Genomic DNA, 24,456 nt, shown 5'->3' on the forward strand with positions numbered 1-24,456 from the left:
TTTTTTTTATTGCTGCTAAACGGTTGGAGCAACAAAATTCGCTCTAGAGCAACTAATTAGCAACAAAAGAGCACTAAATTTTTGACCTATCGCGAATTTGATTTTCGATGGTGGGGGGTCCAGGTTAATGCGGGTAAAAAATACTAACGTATGGACAGACGCTTGTATATATATCTATTGCATCTCTATAATCGCAATTGTATTTCCTCATAAGTATTCATTTATCTTAATATTTAATATTCATTTGTCTTAACAATTACACGATATAGAAATCGCAATGACAAAATTGACTGTTCCTCAAATAATCACACGTATAAGTTCTTCTCTTTCTCTGTTAGGTTTAAGATTTTATATTACAGTTAATATTAAAAATTATATTATTATATATATATATATATGACGTGCTTAATTATATGAAAAAATTACAAAATAATCTTCGCAGTTACCAAATAAAATTAATCACAAGATTTAATATTGATATTATACCACAATTATACGATGAACGAATTAATTTGTTGATATAATAATTTAATACATTTTTATAATATATATTATAATATAATACATTTTATCTTTTTCTTACTTACTTATCGAATAGCTCTAAGTATTAGACTAACAAGAGCTCCTACAGATGCCAATACACCTATTATCCACATCAGTCGAAAAAGTCTTTTGCATGCTGATACAAACAAAAAACTTATTATACTATTAAAATAAGAGAGTATCAAATTATACACACATATATATAAATTATATATTCTTTAAACACAGACACATCAAATGTATGAGTGGATTGTAGTAATGCATATATATAACTGTCACGATAAATTAATTTTATAATGTGGTAAATATTTCTATTTGATATATAGTTATTTATGCCAAGATAATGATTATTTTATAACAATATTGTCTGACGTTTCAAAATTAAGTAAATCTTTCTTTGATTACATCTTAAAAAATATAGCGAATTTTAATAGCGCTTTTTTCTAATTTTCATAGTGTACTTTGCTTTCTGTCCTTGTTTATGACATTTATTTTAACTTACATTTGTCTCTTGTATTCGTTCTTGTTATTACTGTTCTGTTGTAAATTATTTCCGTTGGTTGACTTTGATGTTCCGTTGACTCATATTGTGGATAAGATGATTGAACAGGAGGCACTCTATCCAAATTTTGATATCCATAATTCGGCGAATATGGATGCGAAAACGGCCCCGACGGAGAGGGATAGATTGTTGTATGTGGATATGTTTGGTCTAATTGTGGATTTTGTGTGTTTGATGCAAGTGCTCCTGTTGCTTCCGCGTATGATGGTGGCGCATTGTTTATTGTATAAATATTTGATTTATTCTGCATGTTTATATTGTGTCACGATGAGCAATTGTCGCAAAATCTTAAAGAAAAAAAGAAGAATTAAATTAGATATATATTCTTTCTTAAAGAAAAAAAATTTTGAAAGCGCAACGATGTGTTTATGATGATTAATAATCGGTACATTTTACGTTTAGATCAATGTTCAGAGCTTAAATAATTCTTAATTAGATTAGAAGAAAACTTTTCTTGGATAAAATTTCAGTGCAGAAATGACTGATAGAGACAAGAACGTCAATACAAATTATTATTTATTATTATAGACTTCAGTAATTTAGGGTTTAATAATAGTACAAGTATAAGGTACTCTCTTTAGATATATCTCGATGCTTTTTCGTATTCTTTGTGTTTTCTTATTTTAGAGATTTTATTTAGCTATATATATATATATAATTTATTACTCTGTAATATCTTATCTTCTTTTATCTTGATATTGATCACTTCATATCAGCTGACTTCGAGATATCTCGTAGATTGTGCTATATTGTGATAGGTAGTGACTCACATTATAAGAATAAGGAAAATTTTACATAATTATACCTGATATATTGTTGACTTCTTTGTGACGGCGATGACGTCAATGATATTTTCTAGTATACCAATTGTAGCCTGCAGCCAAATACATTTGTATCAAAGCAATGCTATTATAAAAACATTTAAACAGTTGAATTATGATTTTTCAACTGGCGTTTAACCGCGAATCATCTAGATAAAAGTCAAGCTTGATTTCAATGCTATGACAAAGCGATTACATATCAACGTTTAAAAGATAATACGTCATAACCATTATCAGTAAAAATTTATTGTCTTTTTGCAATATTAAATGTCATTTAAAAAATCTTATATTTTTATTAATAATTCATAAACGCTGTTATAATATCAGTTTTTTTAATTGTATTTACTACGACTCACTGCAATTCTTATTTTATGCACAACTTACTGTTAATATTTCAATATTTAATTGGACGCGTATATATTAAAAATATTATTTGTAACTCTATTATTGCGAACGTCACATCCGTAACAATATTTAGATTATCCACATGAAATTTATATATATTTGATCCGTTTATTGTTTAAAGCAAATGTATTAGCACGAACATTCGAAAATTAGTTAAATATCAATTAGTTCAAGAGAATTCTCTTCCTTATTCAATTTTAAAACAAGGAATTTCACTTAATCGTTTATGACACACGATTTTATTGAACCATCTCTGAATTATCACTGTCAGTTACTACACATATGTTAGAGCGTGTAGCCTCTTAAATATAACTAGAGACAAATACCAACATTGACATTATCAACTCTTGATACTGAAATTCCCACTCTTAAAAAGAAGTAACAAAGCGGGAAGTTTAAATGCGTTTGAGCAATATTTAAGATAATCGCGGATTAAAAAAATGTATGAAAAATATATGGGGATAATTGTAATTAATTCTTAAAGTGCAATATTAAATTGTATTTCTTGAAAATATTTTAATGTTATATCATACAATTTAAAAAATTTAGCTTCAGATTGATTATTGGCTTATGAGCTGAATTGTAAATTATTCCAATTATGTAAAAATCATCGCAAAATAGTTCAGAAGGTAATAGGGATAAGAATCTAACGATTATTTTGATAAAAAGAATTTCATGTTCTCTTTCTTCGTCGTTCTACGTGTCTATAATTTTTTTTTTAATATCATCTCTTGATAAGCGAGATCGTTTTTGTGGCCGAGAACTATTCTCTTGCAATTTTACCATTAAAAAATATACATTTACATACATATTTATGTATTAAATATATAATGTATTGTATCATACCTATTCACTTGAGAATCTGCAGATTTATTTTCTATCATTGAGTTTTCTTCCACGTTTACTGATTGAGAAACACACAATTAACAATAAAATAATTTATTTATTGTAATTACACGAAGGAAAATGATAAAGAAAAATTTATTGAAACAATCAGTATAATATCATTTTTACATTCCGTTTCGTGTAGTGCGGTTTGCCTTGCTGTCTCTATAGAGGAAATGTATTTCCATCAAATCGTAATCTGATCGAGTCATACTCTCGCGTGAAGCATCGCAATGTCAATATCACAGGAAAAAAAGTTTCACGAGCGATGTGTGTCGTGTTCGTATTTTATCGAGTGTCGACTTTCGGCTCTAAACCCCCGTACGCTGTAGAATGCTGCGACGCTGCATGAGAGAACGGTGTTTATGGATTAGTCCGGAGAGCCAAGTGATCCCAGTGATTCTCAATCGGTGCGGCAATAACGCGAGTGTATTCCGTTGCCAAAAAGTTTGCCTCATACGAGGCGCATGTCGTCTGAGAGGATCGGGGAAAAGCTGGAGAAAGTAGGGAGAGCAGGTCGCGAGAGGGGAAAAATGGGTCGGCGCCAGGGTTTAATCAATGGTTTCGGCGCCAACCGGGCGTGTCTGTAAAAAAAATGCACAAGCCGCTCATGTAATGACGGAAATTCGGATTGTCATTTGCTCCACGATAGCGCCTTCATCGAATGCATCTCCATCCCTCTCTCTATTTCTTGCACGCGGCCTCCCTGCTGCATCTCGTCTCTTGTCCGTCGTTTCGGCCGCCCACGCACGTCGTTTTATCGTGCACCCCCTTTCCGCTTTTTATTTCTTTCTTTCGAACGACGTCGTTGCGGCGCCGCTGTTTCGCAAGTCAGCCCGGCGCCGAATGTGACACTCGTCGCTCACTCGTCAACGTTCAAGAAGTACGACTAACGGAAAAATGTTGCATTTGGCATTGTGTCGTCAACCGAATCACATTTCCATCTACGTATGCAAAAAAGGCCGCACGTGTACTGATTCGTTCGCAACTAACGCCAAATATAACATTTACATTATTTGAAGATACTTTTGATTAGCACATTAAATTTGAATTGACCACTGGTGTGATTATATAACGTTATACGAAATAAAGATCTTAATTAAGTAATATATTCAGGATTATATAATTCTAAATATTAAAATATTTTAGAGAGAAATTTTTGCCGTAGTAAAATTAACATATAAATCTTGTTATATTAATAGATAAATGATAGGTAATTAATCACACCGATTAAAGTTATAGAAGAACATACGGAAGAATGTGATAGCAAAAAATGTTATTGGCGAGTTGCAACTCGCGTCTGACGTATATTTTTAAAGTCCTGCATCTTGTATGACGTAGTCTGTCGCTACGTCGAACATTATATATCTACATTCTCAGAATAGAATTAGCCATATTAATTGAATACGGAGTATTGTTTAGTTGATAATTATGGATTCAAAATATGCAATTATTTATTCATTAAGTATTCTTCGAATTATATATATATATATATATGTGTATAATATGCATATTCATATAGACTACAAACTGTTTTCTTTTCAATTATTCAATAACGCATTTTTTTTACAAGAGATGAAGAGGATTATAATTTGTGAACAGAAATAACGTTCTATAAAAGAAAATATATTTGACAAAATAATTAAAATTTGCAAATATAACAATTTAACTAATTGATGTCAGATTGTGAAATAAATGCAAATGATGAGACGTTTATCTAAATTAAGTCGTTTCTATGTCATTTAATTTATAAAAATTCTGTCTAAATTTTTTTTCCTCAATTAATGCTACTTTAAGTATTAACATTGTTATCAATTTTATTACTACATTGTATTAGCCAATTTAAAATGAAACTATTTGCCGGTTACGATTTACATGCATACAGGAAATGTCATGTGTGTAACTTCTGTAACGCGATAATATACGATCTTAAAACGTCAAGGAGGTCGTGCTTTCGCGAGACTTCAACGACTAACATGTAGCGCCGGAAAATGTACTCAGACAGGCTGTCGAACGTTAAGGCACTGAATTCACGCCACATAATTTCCGGGTGTGACGGTGGTTTCTGTCAGCGAGGAAGCAAAATGGCAATGTGACGTCCGCGGTAATTCGCTATAGCCTTACTACTATGTGTAAACGTCATCGTAATACTGAATGTACAAATTTTCCCAGAGGTAAAGAGAGCTAAACAAACAGACAATTATAGCTTGTGATAACAACATTGTGTTTGATATTATAATTAGTTTTAATTAAAATTCAAGTTGAGTCATAGAAGTGCGATTAAAGTTCGTGAGATCGAGAACACTGCATATTGAGGATATTAACAAGTAAAGGAGATTTATTTATTTGTTGTCCTCGTTTTAATCTTATAGACTTTGCATATATGAAATCTATTCGTAAATACAATTTTTTTAATATAAATTTGAGGATTAAATTATGTTTTAATTTCTCAAAGAAGAAATATTTTTTTGAAGAAGAGATGTTTTGTTTTTAAATATAAAATGTTATTTATAAAATTATATTGTATATATAATTTAAATTACTTTTTTAAGAATCAAAAGATAATTAGACTATATCTTCTGCATCTCATACATCTTGTATAATAACGTACATCTTGATGTATCTTTACAATGTTAATCTATGCATTATTATCTTTTGCCTATATTTATTTTATACGTCACTAAATAGAAGGTCAGTTATTATAGTAGTCGGTTATAGTTACTAGTTATAATAGTAGTATTGAATTTTTAATGCTGGAAAATTACAGTTTAATTGTAAAAGCAATTTTGTACAATTAACTTTTTGTGGTTTGACCTAACGTACCTGGCATTAAAACAAGTTATGCGTTTTAAAATGCATAACTTATTATTTCAGATTTGCATAATATAATTCCGTTGATATTAGATTTCTGCTTATAATTTTTGCAATGTACGTAATTTACATATATCATTGAGTAAAATAACACGTGTGTTTTATTATACATATATAAATATCCCAGTAGTCGGACGTTAGGTTCTCATAAATAATACAATTTATAATATCAGAAAGGTTTTTAATATAAATATTCGTTTGAAAACTCAAGACTCCCTTAAGCAAGGAAAAATTATTTGAACCCACTTATAACAATTATTAATTAAAATATTTAAATAATATTTAAATAATAGAATGTGTCAATGTACCACTTGGCCGGACAAATCGGTCGGACACTGAGACGTAATTGTCCCAGTGTCCGATCACAATTGGAAAATTAATATGCTGACGGAAAATAATAATATATAAATAGATGTTCAATGACAAAAGACAACTAATTCAAATTGATCTTTAAGGTAAAAAAAGCATTTGACATTAATATTAATATAAATAAATAAAGTTTTGTGTAACTGTCCGGACATAGGTACTGTCCGATCCCAGTGACTGGACATGTACCTATGTCCGGACATAACCTATGTCCATTTACATAACACTTTATTTATTTAAGTTAATATTAGTCTCAAATATGCTTTTTAAAACATAATATTATAATTTAATTGTAATCTTTAAATGCAATTAAATTATAATACTGTAATAAAAAAAGCATTTGAGATTATAATAATAATAAATTTTGTGTAAGTGTCCGGACATAGGTAGAGTCCTGACACTGGGATGTTTACCTTATATGATTTATTAAAATAGCTTAATACTAAAGTAGTATAAAATTCTAAAATTTTTCTTTTCATGACAAAATTAGTGAGATCACATCTCAGCAGTTCATAGTTATTCGTTTAATCCATGCGATTTGTTATTTAAATCATAATTCCAAAACACGTTTTCTCCCATCTGTGTACTGTGAAGCACATGCAAATCAGGATATTCGCGCAAATTCCACTAAGCTCTTCCGCATTCACTACCTCGCACGATGTTTGCACACAAAAAACCGTCAAGTCTTCCAACTTAATGATTTCCATCCGTTGCTACGCGGTCGAGTTCGCTAATCCGTAAAAAATTCAAATATCAATAGGAATCGGGAATAAGCAAATGTGATAATTGAATCATATCTCTCTCTCTCTCTCTCTCTCTCTCTCTCTTTCTAACAGAAATATATTTTACATTAATCTAATCACGTGTATTTGATTTAGTGATATTTAGTTATGTTTTTTCATTCAGGAATGATTATAATTATAAAACACAGACATTCATATTTATTTTTATATAGTTTGCGAACATATTAATATCTTTTTTTACATTGAGAGACTTTAATTTAGCTTAATAAAAAGACGCGAAGTGAAGATACGTGTATAATTGATCGTCATAAATTCTAATTTTGCTAATTGGGTTAAAATGAAAACAGACACACACATTGTAATTACAGTTATCGAGATCAATTTATATTCTTTTTCGGTACGACATCATGTGCAAAGAATTACGATTTCAACTGGTGAAAGGTGTTACGCTCAGTACTTCACTTGCAAATAAAACGCATACAGTTGTTTAGCGTATATCTATGTCCCAAGGTTGCATACAGATGTCACATACACACACACACACACATTTTCATGACTTGTATTTCTCCGGATACTGTAAAATCCGACAAAAGGACTGACGCAATGGTCGTGAAATCTGCTAACTGGCCAGTTTATGTTAATAGATAGCTACTAAACGAAAGACTTTCTCTCCTCTCTTATTTTCTTGCAAATAGTCGGAAAAATTTTATGGAAATAGTATGGAAAAAATTTTACCATAAATATTGAGACTATTTTATCTTAAAAATTTAAGTTATTTTATAATTTATTGTGACTTACTCTCTCTTAACGAACACCATTCCTGTGAGTCATGATGTTCGGAAGTACAATGATGATAAATCCATATGTAGTAAGTTACGTGTGTGTAACTTCTCAATAACCAATACCTCATTCTTAGGCGAATATTTGTTAAGTCGATCAGTAAAAGAGATTGAAAAAGTTAGCACGAATAAACTGATTTCAATAAAGTCTTAAGGTAATCTGGAGATAAGATCCCGAAACTTTATTGACTGATTTATTGACAAGTTTTTCGACTTTTTATTTTGACTGATTTAAGAAATTCTTACCCGAAAATAAGGAATTGATTATTGAGAAGTTATACAATAACTATATAGACTTATCATTATTTATACTTCCAGATACCATGACTGACAGAGGCGCATTATATTTAGGTATAATTATGGTTAGATGTAAGCTTAAGGCCTGTTCTTTTTGGCTGAACTTTTGCACCAGTTCATCTTTCTTCCTTTTCTCTCCAGGAGGAAAGAAGAGGAAGAAAGATGAACTGGTGCAAAAGTTCAACCAAAAAGAACAGGTCTTTAGTTTTTAATATGGCCTCTTGATGATTCTCAGTTTAAATTTTTGGATTATTTTTCGGTTTGTCTTTTGGACTATGTCCAAAAGACGTCCACACTACTTTCTCACTATGATAGGTGATATTTTTTAACGTTTTAATTTTTTATTTACACATTCAACTGAAGAATACTTTCTGTGAGTATAGCATTTTGCAACCGTTATTCATTTGAAATATATATATTGAAAATTATGTTCAATGTTGTAACGGTGAGGCTATCACTAACAACAAGAAATATATTTTTTGTATCTACGTATTTAACATCCTACTTTTCCTTTTACGATCTTCTCGCGTGCATTTTGTATTTGTGCCACGTTTCTTTATATGTATCGGTCTCGTATACTATTTTCAGTCTTAATATTTTTCGGATAAAATACGCGTGCCGGTGGCGTCGGCGTTTCCTGATGTTATCCAGGAATAAATGGACTTTTAAATTGCAGCGGCGGGTCCCACCTGTAGTCGCAATAGCCACCGATAACGAATGCAGCGGTGCGCCTCTACCGGCACGCGACAAATTCGTGCCATTATATCTTCGTGTTTACTTCGACGCGCACATCGCGCGTGCCTCGCGCATTGTTCTCGCAGTAATTACGACACCACGACGCTTAATTCACGTCAGAAGTTACTAGCGGTACAACGCGCACGTTCCCGCGAGATAATCGCCACTATCGATCCTCTGCACAGTAAAAAAATTTGTGTATTTGTGTTGGAAACGGTCCACTCACGTTTGTGTTAACAGTTTGTGTTGAATTTTTCACCTACTACTTTTATTGAAATATGTACAATACTTAGCTTGAGATTGCTAAGCAAAAATTAGTAGTTAGAAAGGTCACGAGCAACGTTTATTAAAACAACTAAATTTTATTTTTTAAATTTTTAACAGAGTGGTATACGTACTGTATGAAATTCTTAAAATTGAATTAATTGTCTTAGAAAGGGCACAAAGTGCAGATCATCTTAAAAAATTGTAGCAAATTAAGGGGATGCTGGAGTGGCCAAATTGTCGAGATTTTGCAGATCTCCGAATTTACTGAACGGAATCAAAAATCCTTTTACAGACTTAAAGTAGACGCAAAATTTAGGAGTGCTGCAATAGACTTTATACTGAAATCGTGAAAAAAGTTAAAAACTTACATTTTTTCAACTCGTAGAGCTGTCACCTGACGAGATGTTTCCTTAATACAAAAGTGTTATAGCTCGTATGGACCAAACGATAGTGCAGCACTCAGCGCATTAAGCCGGCGGCACACGATGCTTGTTTTCTTGCTGGATTGCTAGCTAGAATAAATTCTTGCCATCGTATTGGCTACGATGCTGACACTATCAGTACCGCGGCCAATACGATGGTAAGATTCTAATCTAGCTAGGAATCCAGCAGGAAAACAAGCACCTGCCGTGTGCGGCAGGCTTTACGTGCATAAACAATATTGAGTTTATGAAACTAAGATTAGAAGCTTCAAAAGAAAGATTTATATCGATTTGCAAATGACGTGCATGCAAACGCTGAGCGAAGACTCGGAATGATAAACAAAGCAATAATTGTGTCTAGGTGTTCGATCTTCTAAGAGATAGCGTTGCAATATGTTAGATAAGGACAAATGAATGCGTTTGAGCAAGACACAACGATATATAATAAGTATAAGAAGTGAATAAAAGAAGATATCACTATTATCGAATTTGGAATTAAAAAAAGTCTGTATTATGGACCTCGATCAAGTTCGGCCGTCGATCCAGCATCCCCTTAACAATGCTCCTCTTGCTATTTCATTAGATGTAGATCAGGATTGGCAAAAAATAATTTCTTTTTAAAGAACAGAACATGTATTTTTAAAACTTGAATGATATATACGTGCTTTATATAAACAATATTACTAAAAAAATATATTTAAACATATGCTAAAAATCGATTGAGCATGTTTTAAACAGTTTAAAACATGATTTTTACCAATCCTAATGTAGATTATTGAAAGAATGATAATTTTATTATAGATCTTATATTCAGATCTTATATTTTCAGATCTTATATTAGGTAATACAGGTATTATTATTTATTACACTTTATATATGAAGAGAAAAATACGCTTGTAAAATTTAGTTTAAAAAATTTATTTATATAATTTTTTATATATATGTATTATATATTCAAAAAGCGACATTGCCAGTAGCATTGCCAATAGCCTGTATCGACGTAACGCTATCATTTAAATTATATTAATTGTCTGGTCGCGAGCTTACTTTGAAGACACTTTTTCGTCAATTAGAAAACTTCAGCTCGCACAAACGGGAACAACAGCCGACGATGGAGTTCCGAAGAAGTTTCGTCGCCTCAAAAGCGCGTTGCGACAAATTCGTCCCGCGGCCGCGTTTTCGTATTTACTTCTTGTAGCGCTTTGTCCTCGCGTAATTACGTTCCGCGGGAGCTTAACGCCCGACAATTACTCGGTGGTCGTCGTTAATTTCCCTCGAAATAAAAGGTGACGACCACTATAGTGGCGATGTCACTGTGAAGCGCAATACCGGGTGGCAGCCGTGCGACGATACCAATCTTACGATTTTCACAGTGCACAAAGGCGGTCCCTTCTTAACGGGGCTACCGTAGGTAACAGCTCTCTGGAACAAGGAGGTTTGTCTATGTCGTGGCCCGTTAGCACAAATACCGACTCAACCCCGCGGCTGATTATTTTCCGGGCGCCCAAGTCGAAGTTAGCGAGCGTCGCGGAATTACCTGCTTTTATCGTAGGACAGTTCATCCACTCTTAAGCCAAATCTAATCTACCCGGGTACAGCCCGGAACGTCGAACTTGTGTACTTGGGCCGCAACTTCGCAAAATTGCTATAAAGTGCGAGCGCAAGCTTCCGTTCTCGCCCTTTGTGGCTAAACAGCCGTTTGTTCGTTTGTTTTGCGACAGTTTTAGCGCTCACTCGTAACTAGTGAAGTTGTTAGCCAAAGAATGAAAATCGATAATGAAAGACTTTAGTACAAATCTGAAATTGCGACCTATTTGTAATCTACAATGTTTTCCGCGAGAAAATGTACTGATTCGTCTTACGCTTTTATAATATGTAGATATATTTAACAATATTAGTATCTATTTAATTTTTATAATATGTTCTAATTATTTATTACAGACTTATACACATTAGATATCTTTTTTGCTTATCTTTTTGCTGATCTTTGATAATAAATATAAATTTAAAACTTGTTTTGCAAGTATTGAATTTATATTTATTGTTTAATTTTAAATTTTTATTTTTAATTTATGTTCAAAGAAATTCAATGTTAGTCAAATTGAAAGGTCTACGCATTTCATTAATTACATTTTTTATTTGCAACCATGTATTATAACATATCTAGAATAAAAAAGCAATTTGTAATCATATTTTTAATCGCTTAGCTTATCACTTTTCTGTGGCCGCGATGTGATCGTTTTCGGTTTATGTCTCCCAAATAACATCCATCGTGCACGCACACACGAGCATCGGACGTCAAACTTTAACAGGCACGTCCTGTGTGCTTATAGGACACGCAGCAGATGTATACGCTATGAATAGTTATACATCTGGCGTGTACGGAAAGAAGACAGAACACGCGAATGTGCTATGAGAGTAGTTTCACGTAGACGAAGCTGTCGTCTGTAGTGCACATCCCGGTAGTAACCCATCTTTACGACCAACGTTCATGGAAAGTGCGTCTTCCCTTTTCCCCGTTACGCCGCATCATCAACGCAGTTGCAATAAAGACGAGAGAAATCATCTTGAAAGCTATCCTAGGAGATTAAAAACTGCTTTTATAATTATAATTTAAATGCATCTCGTATGAATGTGTTCATATGAAAGGTATAGGTTGACTTGTAGAGAGTTGTACTATATATAACAAACTGCTAGGCTATTCGATAACACACACATTGCGAGTTATTTTTAAAAGATTTACGTGCTTCTACAATTATTATTAATAGTTATGAACTTATTTTATTCGAGAAAAGCGTTATCTATTTAAATATTTGACTCCTCTTGGTTATTCTTATTACATTATAAGTAACCCGAACAGAAATTAAATCGGGAATGTCTGATGCATGACTAATGCCTGATCGGAAAACAGTAGGACATGCCCTAATATGGAACTCCCGACCTGTGCCTGATCGACAGCAAAGCAGAGAGCGCGCTTTAAGAATTTTTTCAGGTAATCCTGAAAGTGGCCGGATTTCCTTGTTCCTATTGTTTTTATAAAAAGAGTATATTCTCTTGAGTTTGTAGAGAGGTTATATAATATTTCTTAAATTAGAACTATACATAATATTTCTATTACGGTACTATGACCTAATTTTTTGGTGAATTTCTTGTATTAAATATATAATATTTACCAGGAATAAAATAATTGAAGTATAATTTTTCCATTAATTAATTTAAGTGACAGGATGTCACATCCAATTATCCGTGAAAAATCCGACTGACCGTTTATTGTTCCGGTTCATGTAGCATATCGTGAAAGTATGACGTCTCATTCCGTAGTCGGTTTACGACTGTCGGCTGTCTCCGGAAATAAAACATATGAGAATGACATCTGGCTTGAGGAAATCGCCGGCGCTCGGCCGCGTTTTCCCGAATCCGCGAGAAATCACGACGGAGTTATTCCGACGACCGTAAAAAGATCGGCCAGGGAATGAGCGTCGTTTCGGAGGAATCGTCCGTTGAGGACATGCGAGACACGTAATCGCGAATATAACGCGTATCCGTATGCGAAGTGTATCATCCGGTCAGTGCGAGCATAAAAAAACAGCAACAAAATAAGCTTTTATAAAATATCGCTATCGTCATTGCGAGATCAAATTTTTCACGTATTGTGCGGAAAATTCCAAACGTGTACTATTATTGTCCTACTTTTTTTGAAAAATTTATTTGAAAATTGCCGATTAGATATCTTTGGAATATATTGTTCTTCATAATTATATATGTATATAATTGATGGTGTATAACACTGTTAGACATCAAAGGAGCAATAATGGTAACTCTTTGAGTTAAATAATATTTTATTTTTTATTTCCATGTATATTTAAATATAAATCAATCCATTTCTGTGATTAGTTTTAAAAGAATAATGTCAATATTAATATTTTTTTAGTTAAATTATTTAACTACATTGTTTTAGTTAAATTAACGACATATTGAGTAGCAGCAATGGTAGCGACCTATAGAAATGATGAAAATAACTCAAATTAGGTAATTTGACATGATAAATTTAATAGTAAAGACATAGTATCAATACGCCATGTCATATTTCACATCTTCTATTATTTCATATAAATTGAACGGAATATTCCTCTAAGAATGTAAAAGCATGAATACGTTCTGCAAACAGTACTTTAAATAATGCGATAAATGCATACGCATTACATTAAAGATAAGATTAAAAAATGTATTTTCGATAAATAAGTTTTAATATTAATAAATTTAAAAAACAAGTTTGTGGTATATGGTTATTGCCGTCTAATAATTGTCATTTACATTTTATGTAATTGTCAGCGATTTAAAGATAATTATGTAATCATAGTTCGCTTTCATGCCTTTGCAAGTGTTCATCGCTGATTCATCATATACAGTAATAATTAATAATGAATTTGTATGACCGGTATTTATATTTGTTTCTTATTTTAAACTTGTCTTAAGTAATGTCTTAAGATGCTTCTAATATGACTCTGATTGGTTTATAACATCTTAACAGATTGTACTTACGACGGTCTTAAATATAAGAATCGACTATGAATACCGACTTCAAACGTTTAAAAAGTAAAGTTTTCCATGTTCGTTTTACAATTCTTTTTTGTATTTTTAGAATTGCATTCTAAAACGTCTTACATGTGACATGTAACACGTTTTAGAATGCAATTGCTTCTGATTGCACTTCAATAACTTGATCGATATATAATTTTCCGCACGGAAAGCTTTATAACGACACGAAGTTTACGACGTCTATTCGTTCGAAACTACATATACAATTCTATTTGGATAATTGAAACTCTTGTTCGGATCGAGGTCGCCCGTTAAACCGGGCGTTGACCTTAACCGATTTCTTGCACGATTATGCTAATTGAGCAAGATTATATTTAATGTTGGTTGCTTACAGCATACCATTAATTTGCTAAGCTCATTTTGCAATGCGTCAAGTTTTAAAACCAATTTAATGTATTGCTAAAATTGTTATTTAATTGACAAAACAGTAGCAGGTTTATAGCATATATGATTTACACGCGTTGAATGTACAAAGAATTTATTGAATTTTGACGTGCGATCTATACTTGTTCTATACCTACTCTAAAAAATGTCGGTCATTTTAACACCGATGGTGTGGAATTTGACACCAATATGGGTTTGACCAAAACATAATTAATTTTCGTACTAATAGTTTATTTAAAAACTTTTTTCTTTGATGTTTAATAACTTTGTCTAATGTAAAATCTTTTTTTCTTTGAAAGCTTTTCATTTTTTGTTCTTTAAAGCTTTTTAATTATATTGACAAATGATACTTTCTAAATTCTTTGGAATTGAATCACTCTAAAGAATGAAAATATTAAAAACAGTTTTGAAAAGGAATGGCTCAATTTTAAGTTTTTAAGAATAAGATTTCACTCCTCAGAGTGATAATTCATTTTTAGAGAGTATGTGTGTGATTGTATAATCAATTTGAACAGACTAGCAGAATTAACTATTATAATGAGGAATTGTTTGACAAACAGAAGACGGATTTTTCTTATTTTGTCAACAATGATGCGCGTTTCCTCTACCGATCTTTTTGTTCAGGAACCAATGTACTCGTGACCTTATGACTGTGGTTAACACAGGAGTCCCTGGTATTGCGAAATCGGTACAGCTGACGTGTTTACCCCCTCGTCGTGCTCGTCGTATAGCTCGCCGATTGGCCGCGTTAGCGATCACAGTTTCACTCGCGCGCTGCTCGTTCAGTTGTATTGAGCATCATTCTCGCGACGCACCTCTTATCACCGGTTTGCAATCGGCTACACGTACGTGTACGTGTGCCTATATGTGCGTGCGTGGGCGGTTACGTACACGCGTGCTTGTGTACATTTAGTCAGGTGCATTATTGTGTTCGCTAGTCAAATCACGGATATTCACGAAGTTCTTGTCGCTCAGTCATTATTCGAGACGTGTACGTAGCATGGAGAAATGTCGAAGGAAGTTGAAATAGGTATGTTCGTACGATAAATTTTTGCGAATTTTCGTTCCATCAAATATTTGCTACTGACACTACACTTGACCTAAAAAAAGGAAATTGGTTCCGCGATTTGTCCGTGTCGCACGGATTTCGTAATCTTTACTTACCGATTTTATTGAAACTAAAATTATTATTTGAGATGACTTCTGAGGAATGCTGTTAAATAAAACGTGAAATAGTGTGAAAGTTATGCGCGTTATGCATCTGATAAGTTTATCATGGAAGTTTACTGTGCTATAACAGTTTTAATTTTTAGTTTTTTATGTATATATGTGTGTGAAATTTGATACAAGGATCAGTCACCTTTTATTGAATTTAAAGTGTTTCGACATTCCAAATGTTTCATAAAAATTTTGTGGCATTCGTGATGTAACGTGTTGCTGAAGAATATATATCCCAAAAGCGGAACAAGTAACGATAACGTCAAAATGAGTCTTTATTAATTAAAAAGTGATTTTTATAGTAATCATTTTGGAGTCATTTTTTGACGCCACAGAATGGAAAACGTTCGACGACGAATGAAACTCTTCTTTTAAACAAACGTATGTGTATTTGATTTAACGAGAGACACAGGAATTTAGCTCACGTTGACGCTTAGATAATAGAAAGTGTTCGGCTATTATGCTTTAAGAGTATGATGGTAACATATTGCGGGTTCTCAAGGACTTGATAAAATAAACGCTACATATACGAGCGGCAAATTTGTCGGCTAATTAAGTGGTATTAGTATTTCAATATAAAATTGCCGCGACTCGAGAACGTGCTCTTGCGTATCTACTAGCCATCAGAAAATATTATTTTAAAATTATGCTTTAAAACGCGTCATTCACTCTTATATAGCGATACGTGTAAAGCATACTTCATTGTCATAATTGCTGTGAAATAACTGCCAAAAAATTTCTCGTATTCGTGTAAATTAAGGTATGACGTAGATGATAAATATATGTAATATAAAGACTCATTATTTCTAAAACTTATATATGTTTAAGTATTTTTATTTATTTTTTCCATAATTTTTAAGAGAATATTTGAGTATCTAAAAGAAAGTTTTTATATTCGTCAAATTGGTTAATTCATGGATGAAAGCAGTGTCAAGGCATTTACTAAATGAGTATGCAGCGTTAAGTGTCTATGCAACGGGTATGCACAATTATTCATTTTGAATACTTATTTGCGTAATAAATTCACGAGTTAGTTATAGCCTGCTTGAAATAAGGAAATCGTGCGTTGGAAAAAATGGAAACATAAAACTGCATTATATTTTGTTGTTTACATAAGATCTCATAAATTATTCATGCATTGGAAAAAAAGATTTATTATATTTATTCTTGAATATATTATAGGTAATAAATTCAACCAAAAAGATATATTAATAAATCAAATACTTATAATTAAATCTATTAAATATTCTAATCGAGATAACTAGAAATTCAATTACAATAACCAGAATTCTGATTTATATAATCAGAATTTGTTTTATTCATACTTTTTGTTGATACAATTAACCATTTTTTTTAGTGTGTTATTGCGTTAATGACATAAAACATTCTTAAGTCAACAAGATTCTTAGCTTAAGAATTTTTTGACGCAGTGTGCATACAGTAAATGAAAGCTAATCTTAAAACATGTAGCGTGCATACGATTATTTTTCAAACAGCTCGTATTTCCCATTTTATGGCGTGCGATTTATAATGGATTACATTGATCATATATAAAAATAGTTTTAAAACGGTTCTCCAACTTAGGAAAATACATTTTCAAATAATTTCTATTTTGCAACGATATTAATTTATTAGCATACGTCAATCAGATTTTAATTGAAGCAATAATGATGTCAACTTATTAGTATAGATCAATCAGATTTATTTTCAGTTGAAGTATACTTTCTAGAAGTATTCTTTGAAATTGTATTTTATCAATTTTTTATTATTTCAATTTCATATATCAATTTTATACTTGACGATTATTCATATATTATTGCTCACGCAATTATAAAAGATTTTTCTACACAGTTGGAAAAAATGTGTTGAATTTAACATAAATCGCATGTCCCAAATGGTCCACTCAAATTTTTGAGTTTACACAAGATGAATATATTAGAAGGTAACACAAATATTATGTAAGAGAATAAATATAAAGAAAGATAACATCGACACAGTTTGTAAACATACCGTGGGAACATATTTTTTTTCAGAAAATTAATATTTATGATATATTAAATTAACACATATTTCATTTATTTGTTTTAGAATTTACTTTTTAAACACATTATTATTTTTGTTACTTATTCATTTCCGCACAAATTGTGTCATTTTGACACTAAGAAACATTGAATATCAATTTCACAAAAAATCTTTAAATAATATAATCATATTATGTTAAATTAACACTCGAATAAATTAAAAAATTCAACACAAACTGTTAACACAAATGTGAGTGGATCGTTTCCAACATATATAAATACACAAATTTTTTTTACTGTGTAATTAGATTATTTTAATTCTACAATACTTTACATAATCGTAGCTTTTCTTTTTTAGCGATAAAAAATAATGTTTTAGTTTATTTAATATGTAATACTAAATGTAATTTTGTATTAATAAATAATAATTTAATAATTTATCATTACAAAAATATGTAATATGGAAGTGATAATACTGTTAATTGAATTAGAAAAAAATATTTTTGTTACATGTATATTATTTAAAAGCAGTGTTAATGAATAAAAGTAATGAATATAATATAAGTAATTAACACTTGCGGTCAATATTATAATCAACTTAATTTAAAACTTTTTAAGTAATTTTCAAGTAATTTAATAAACTTTGTAAATTAAAAATTATTTCAGCTATATTTTTTGAACTTTTACAGGCGAATAAAAAAAGAGAAATAATGACTAATTTAAAAAATAAACTTATAATGTTTTTATCGTTGCAATACAAGTATCATATGAATTTAGACTGATTATATTTTGTTTTGTTTTAACAAATGTTTTTGTTGGTTATAGATAAATGAAATAAGAAATATAGCCATCACAGAGGAGTGTGTGATTTCGATTACAGATTTCTCGACAAACCCGGAGAGCGAGCAGTTGTTATCTGCCGAGGCATGTGACAATACACCAAACACATGTGTGAGAGTTCAACCAGACGAGCGGTTGTCCATGAACGAGTTATGTATTCAAGGCGTTTCGACATCAAGACCATCGCTTCAGGACAAATCCATGGCATTAAATCTTAACACACATATGAGCGAAAGCTCGAGCTGTTCGACGACCATGGTAACGGTAACATCATCCTCGATTACCGCAAGTGGGAACGAGAGCAATGATGACCCGCCGCCTTATGCCGCGATTCCGCCACCTTACAGCATGATTACGCCATCAAATTATATCGGTTGGCCGTACGGACTTTTTTCATTCAGCGATTCGTATTCCACGGACGGGACGACTCATAGGATGGAAATACCGTTGACGCATCTCCAAACTCGTTTGACACCGACCATGGGTTTCCATCCCGAAGGGATTAACGGTCGATACGCGTTGTACCCAATGCCCTTAACGCCTTACCGGTTCTTCAAGTTTGATTGCCATAGGAACTCTTTGCGAAGTGAAACGGTGGACGCCGCGGACGACGAAATAACGGAGAAAATCGACGATAAAAAATCACGAAGTGAGCATCGGTGATTGAAATCTATGATCTTTGTGGCGTACATATTTTTAATTTTAAAATTACAGGATTTATTTTATTTTAATTATTTTAAAACAGGATTTCCTCGATTAGAAGTAAACATTATTAACAAGTGGTTTATAAAAATCGTTATTGAAAAAACTGATTAATTGTTATTTCGTCTAAACAGTCTATTACGGTACGAGTAAATTGGCATACAAGTATCAGTGATACTTATACGAATAATTGTGTTATATATAGTATATATATATATATATATGTATATATATTTTCTCTTATTTTTTAATTAAAGGAAAGTTGGCATCTCATTTTCTTAATTCGATGATTGGTGAATAATTGTGAATATTTAATTATATGATCATTACTTCAATAATAAACAAGATTTAAGACTATTTAATCAAGTAGATCTCATAATATCGGTTATTGTATTAAATGCAGTTATTATGACATATATCTAGAAAAATCTAAGATATAATTAATTTTTAACAGGATGTGGCGCTATTCTCGTGGCAACAGCGGTCATCATCTTTCTTATGGCCCTATCCTTGATAGTTCGCTTCGTCATGGAAAAGAGTTGGTGGCGAAGATAGATCATCGTTAGAATTGACCGTTATTTGGGAAACGTTCAGAGATATTCCAATTTACGAGGAATTATTAATTAATTTGTTATTAGACTTTATCTAACATAATTTATTTTAACAGGATATAGTTTCTGAGATATCATGTTGGTTATCCTGAAGGAATTTTCTATTTCTTTTTGTATACTTTTTTTATCTAAATCTATTATTAGCTTAAACAAAAAGGTACATAAAAACTTATTACAGCATTGGTTAATATTCTTTCCTATTTCTAGTTTTTTAATAAATTTCCTATGATTCTATTTTCTGAAATAAAACAATGTAACGACTTAACTATGTGTAAATTATGTTATTAGTTTTTACAATATATATTTTTTATACCTAGAGGCAATGTTAGTTTTTATAAATATTTATATGCATTGTAATTGTACTGGCAATATACATCTTCATATTAGTTAAGTGTTTATGTTTTTTTAGAAATCGCTCCAATTAAATTCATTCTCCGACAAAGAAAGAATTGATCAATCGCATCAATTGGCCGAATTATTCAAATGTGACTTATTAATTTTTTCTCCCCTTCCGAGATTCGAAGCGATTTCTAATATTGTGGACTTCGAAGCAAGTGGCATTGCGGATCAAGGCTTTAAAAAAGAAATCAGTAATGGCTATCATGATTCAGCATTATGTAAAATTAATTACTCTTTTCTTTTTATTCGATAATACAATTTATTAAGAAACATACAAATATATTATAAATGATAAAATTGAACTGAGTATCTTGTAACGTATATCATTATAGCGTAACATTTTATTCTATTATATTTATTCTGAATGAAAAAAGTGCATTATAATACTGATTATGCATTAGAAATGATTATTTTTTTAAGTTGAATTAAAAAATGCATGTAATTTTACATGGAAATTATATGTTTATGACTGAAAAATTACTTAAATTACATAAATATGATTGGAAATTTAATATACTGGAAATTGTAAATTTTCAATCATATTTAAATAATTTTTCGGTCATAGACATGTAATTTCCATGTAAAATTACATGCATTTTTTTCAGTGTGTGATATAATATAGCTGCAATAATAGTTATCTACTTTAAACTGAGGAGAGAATGGCTATCAAATTTTATAATCAATAATATTAAATATTCTTGTATATTTGTTATAACTTTTATTATATTATTAAATAATCATATTTTATACGTATTCTTATTAATTTATCAATTTCTTTATGTAATTTATAAATCTCTAACTAATTGAAATGACGTTGGCGACGTTGTACGAAGTTCATAATTATTTGTCAAGCCCGTTATCCACTTAACGTAGAAACTTCGACGCTTATTGGCCCGATGGGACACCAATGACGAAGTAGTGGAAGACCGGAAAGGAGTAGACAACAACGTGGTGGAAGGCAAGGTAACTGAACAATAAAGTTAAGAAAGGGAAGGGCAAATGGAGGCGCTCATCGTATACTGATTAAAAATACAGCCTCGTATCTCTTGAGAATAGACGATCAGAAAAGTCTGAATATCTTGGGAGATGTGAAAGTTTGTAGCTGAAGGTAAATTCTCTAGGTGAAAATGGATAAAACTATTAAGATTATAAGTAGACTTATAGTCTAGCTAAGTTCCGAATAATAGTCGTTTTAAAGGTACTCGAATACCTCAGTATATATATTTTTACGTTTGAAAAGTAAGATATACAGCTATGTTATTTTATATAAAAGCGTTGGACATATATCTTGCTAAAACCTTTATTAATTTAAGTATTTGCAATTCAAATTATGGTTGTTCTTCTTCTTCTTGTTCTGGCTAGTATTTAAATATGCAAGGGACTAATCTCTGTGTACGTTATGATGAAAAATTGCACGTGCATACAATTTTTATAACGCTTTGAGGTACGAGTTTCTTGTTGAGAATATATGATAATAAAAGGGCCTCATAAAATAAAAAGGTGAGGTCGATTTTCCTCGGCCAGTGGTTTGCGCAAAAGCCGAAGAGGATCAAAGATGATAGAAGCTTAATGTAGAAGGAGAAGCCTCAAGAACGAAAAGGAACGCAGGCTATAAAGCCAGACAAGTTAGCGACCAGGGCAGCGAGGAAAACGAAAGGTCGGAGGGCTGATGAAAAATACAAAAATTTTCTCCCTTGAAAGGGGATGGCGGTGGATTCATGCTAGGAAAACGACGCCAGGACACTCGAGGCCAGAAGGCTCGCGAACGAGGGTAAGGTGTTTGTCAACGGTTGCCGGTAGTTAATTACTTTACATGAAAGGAACTTTCAGCCGTTTCGCCACTCGAGGCAACCTCGGTCCCCGCGTGCCGTCAACCCCTCCGCCTCCTCCCTTTCGCATCTCCTTCACAGACCTGAGTGCCTCCCCTTTCCACCCCTCTCGTCCCGAATCCCTCATCTTCCTGTCACCTGTAAGAGTTTACGAGTATCTAATCCAACAGACGGGCTGTACTTACTCTGTAAACGAGGCACCTCGCCTCTCTTGTAGCGACCTCGATAAAGAGAATGGAAGTATGCATAGGTCTCCATTCAAAAATATGTAGTACGTTACACTTCGTTTGATCTTGATTGCTATTGAAATAATCAGAGTAGCGAACCGATACACGACTTTTAATTTAGTTCAAGAATGTTTTAAAAGCACATTCACTATTTTTTTACTTGTTAGATCGTGTTAATTAAATTTTTTGACATCTTTTGATGATGTGCAGTTATTGAAAAAAATACTTTTTGATCACATTCTATATACTTTCTCCTCTTTATTGAATATTTAAAGATATGTACACATACATGAAACTTTATTTTAAATTAAGGCTAAATATTTTTTATTAAATGTGTTCAATTAAATTACAACTCATGTTTATACAAAAACATATTTTATGCCAAATGCCATAATCCTCTGTATTTTTCGCCGAGTGTAGCTTGAATCATTCTGTAAAAGTCTTAATATCTTATGCGAAAAGCAAGATATGAAAAAATAATATACACATTTCTTTTTTGAGACGTAAGTTGAAATATCTTTGACCTTAAAAGAAAATGAAGGGACGAAATAAAAAATGAAAGAACGAAAGAGGCAAATTCTCGTATAAGCATTACCCTGATTGCACGCGCGAAACAACTCGCCTCATAAACTATTACTGCACTTTCTTCAAAACCATCTGTCGCATATCGTCTTTAACGTTTTACCCTCTTGGATTTATATAAGCTGGTTGAAAGATAGGAGTGCAAAATCCGCACGCAGACATCATATGATATATATGATAAGATTTACATGTACTGATTAATTGCAAATTACAGGATTTTATTTGTCTTATAAAATTCGTAATCTTCATATTTTTTATCAATTACAGTCATTAAGATGACAATTAAATTATCATTACTTTTCTTTTTTCTTTTTTTATTTTTTCACTTTTTTTTCATTAGTTTTTACATAAGTCATTTGATAAGCATTATGTACATAAAATAGCAGCTATACTGTCGCTTTACCATTTGCGTTTTTACTTTCTCATTTCCATGTTACATTCATATAAATTTTATTGGTACGTAATAAATTAAATTAAAACCGTAAACTACTTTTATATTGTGTACGTAATAATCGAAGTTGAAATTAAGTCACACTTCACAATAGATTTTTCTTTTTGTGATGATTGCATATTCGGTAAGTTTGAGAATGTACATCAATGTACAACGCACATTTCAAGTAAAGCATTTTCGCGGTTTCTTATTTGCGTTCTAGTAACAACACAGAAATAGTACAGCGCGTGGAAGCGCGATACATCATTCATACACAGCCCGAATCTCATATCGGTTTCTGATCCTCCGGCTATGACAGCTTTTGAAGGGTCACTTCCCTCCCGCGCTTCATCTCCCTTGGCCCTTAGCCAGTACCGTTGTGTTTATTGTTACGTCGCATTTATGCATGAACCCTCGCGATTCTATTGTCACGTACACATGACGAACTACGCTGGGCGGAAGGGAACGCTTCGTGCTTTCTGAGCGGAAGTCAGCGGTGGCGTGAATGGGAGGTGGGGTTATTGGACCAAAGCGGAAATCGATGACACGGCTCTGTCTTCTCGGGAGCGCGCGGTCCTCCCGCCGACTCTTGAAAACCAAATTACGCTTTTCTTGTGTTTTTAATTACACGCTCAATGCCCAAACGTTTCAGCGGATGATAATTCGCTCGCTTTTACTCGTTACTTGCGCTTTTAATCCTCCGAAACTGACGGTAAAATTTGTAACACGATTATTGATATTGGATCTGTAAGACTCACTTAATTGATGTTAATTGAAAGGCATTAATTAATTTCTAGGCACCAAAATGATATAACTTGTATAAAAAAGAATAAATAATTTATTTTAATAACAATATTT

At 32.1% G+C, this 24,456-nt stretch overlaps 2 protein-coding genes across 8 annotated transcripts in view; one reads left to right on the forward strand and one right to left on the reverse strand.

The window, feature by feature from the left end:
• LOC108731264 (uncharacterized) overlaps positions 1–2,451 on the reverse strand; it is a 10,368-nt gene extending 7,917 nt beyond the window's left edge. Inside the window, exons 1-4 of one of the 3 annotated variants that reach the window (XM_018461503.1) lie at positions 2,311–2,450; positions 1,911–1,979; positions 1,046–1,392; positions 588–679 (exon numbers count right to left, since the gene is read on the reverse strand). In XM_018461503.1, the coding sequence (XP_018317005.1) occupies positions 588–679; positions 1,046–1,355 (402 nt within the window). In that variant the 5' untranslated portion in view covers positions 1,356–1,392; positions 1,911–1,979; positions 2,311–2,450. Of the gene's footprint in view, positions 1–587; positions 680–1,045; positions 1,393–1,910; positions 1,980–2,310 lie in introns of those variants that run through there. The other 2 variants (XM_018461505.1, XM_018461502.1) reach the window with 2 other exon arrangements.
• The window catches only part of LOC108731262 (uncharacterized), a 120,434-nt gene extending 100,297 nt beyond the window's left edge, over positions 1–20,137 (forward strand). For 2 of the 5 annotated variants that reach the window (XM_018461498.1, XM_018461497.1), the window contains exons 3-4: positions 18,859–19,467; positions 19,975–20,137. In XM_018461498.1, coding sequence (XP_018317000.1) covers positions 18,960–19,467; positions 19,975–20,075 — 609 coding nt within the window. In that variant the 5' untranslated portion in view covers positions 18,859–18,959 and the 3' untranslated portion in view covers positions 20,076–20,137. Of the gene's footprint in view, positions 1–5,087; positions 5,321–9,174; positions 9,200–15,520; positions 15,770–18,858; positions 19,468–19,974 lie in introns of those variants that run through there. The other 3 variants (XM_018461499.1, XM_018461500.1, XM_018461496.1) reach the window with 3 other exon arrangements.
• Positions 20,138–24,456: the final 4,319 nt, after the last annotated feature.

This window comes from Mycetomoellerius zeteki, unplaced genomic scaffold (genome assembly GCF_001594055.1).
Source record: "Mycetomoellerius zeteki isolate Tzet28-1 unplaced genomic scaffold, Tzet1.0 scaffold122, whole genome shotgun sequence".
Lineage (NCBI taxonomy): Eukaryota > Metazoa > Arthropoda > Insecta > Hymenoptera > Formicidae > Mycetomoellerius > Mycetomoellerius zeteki.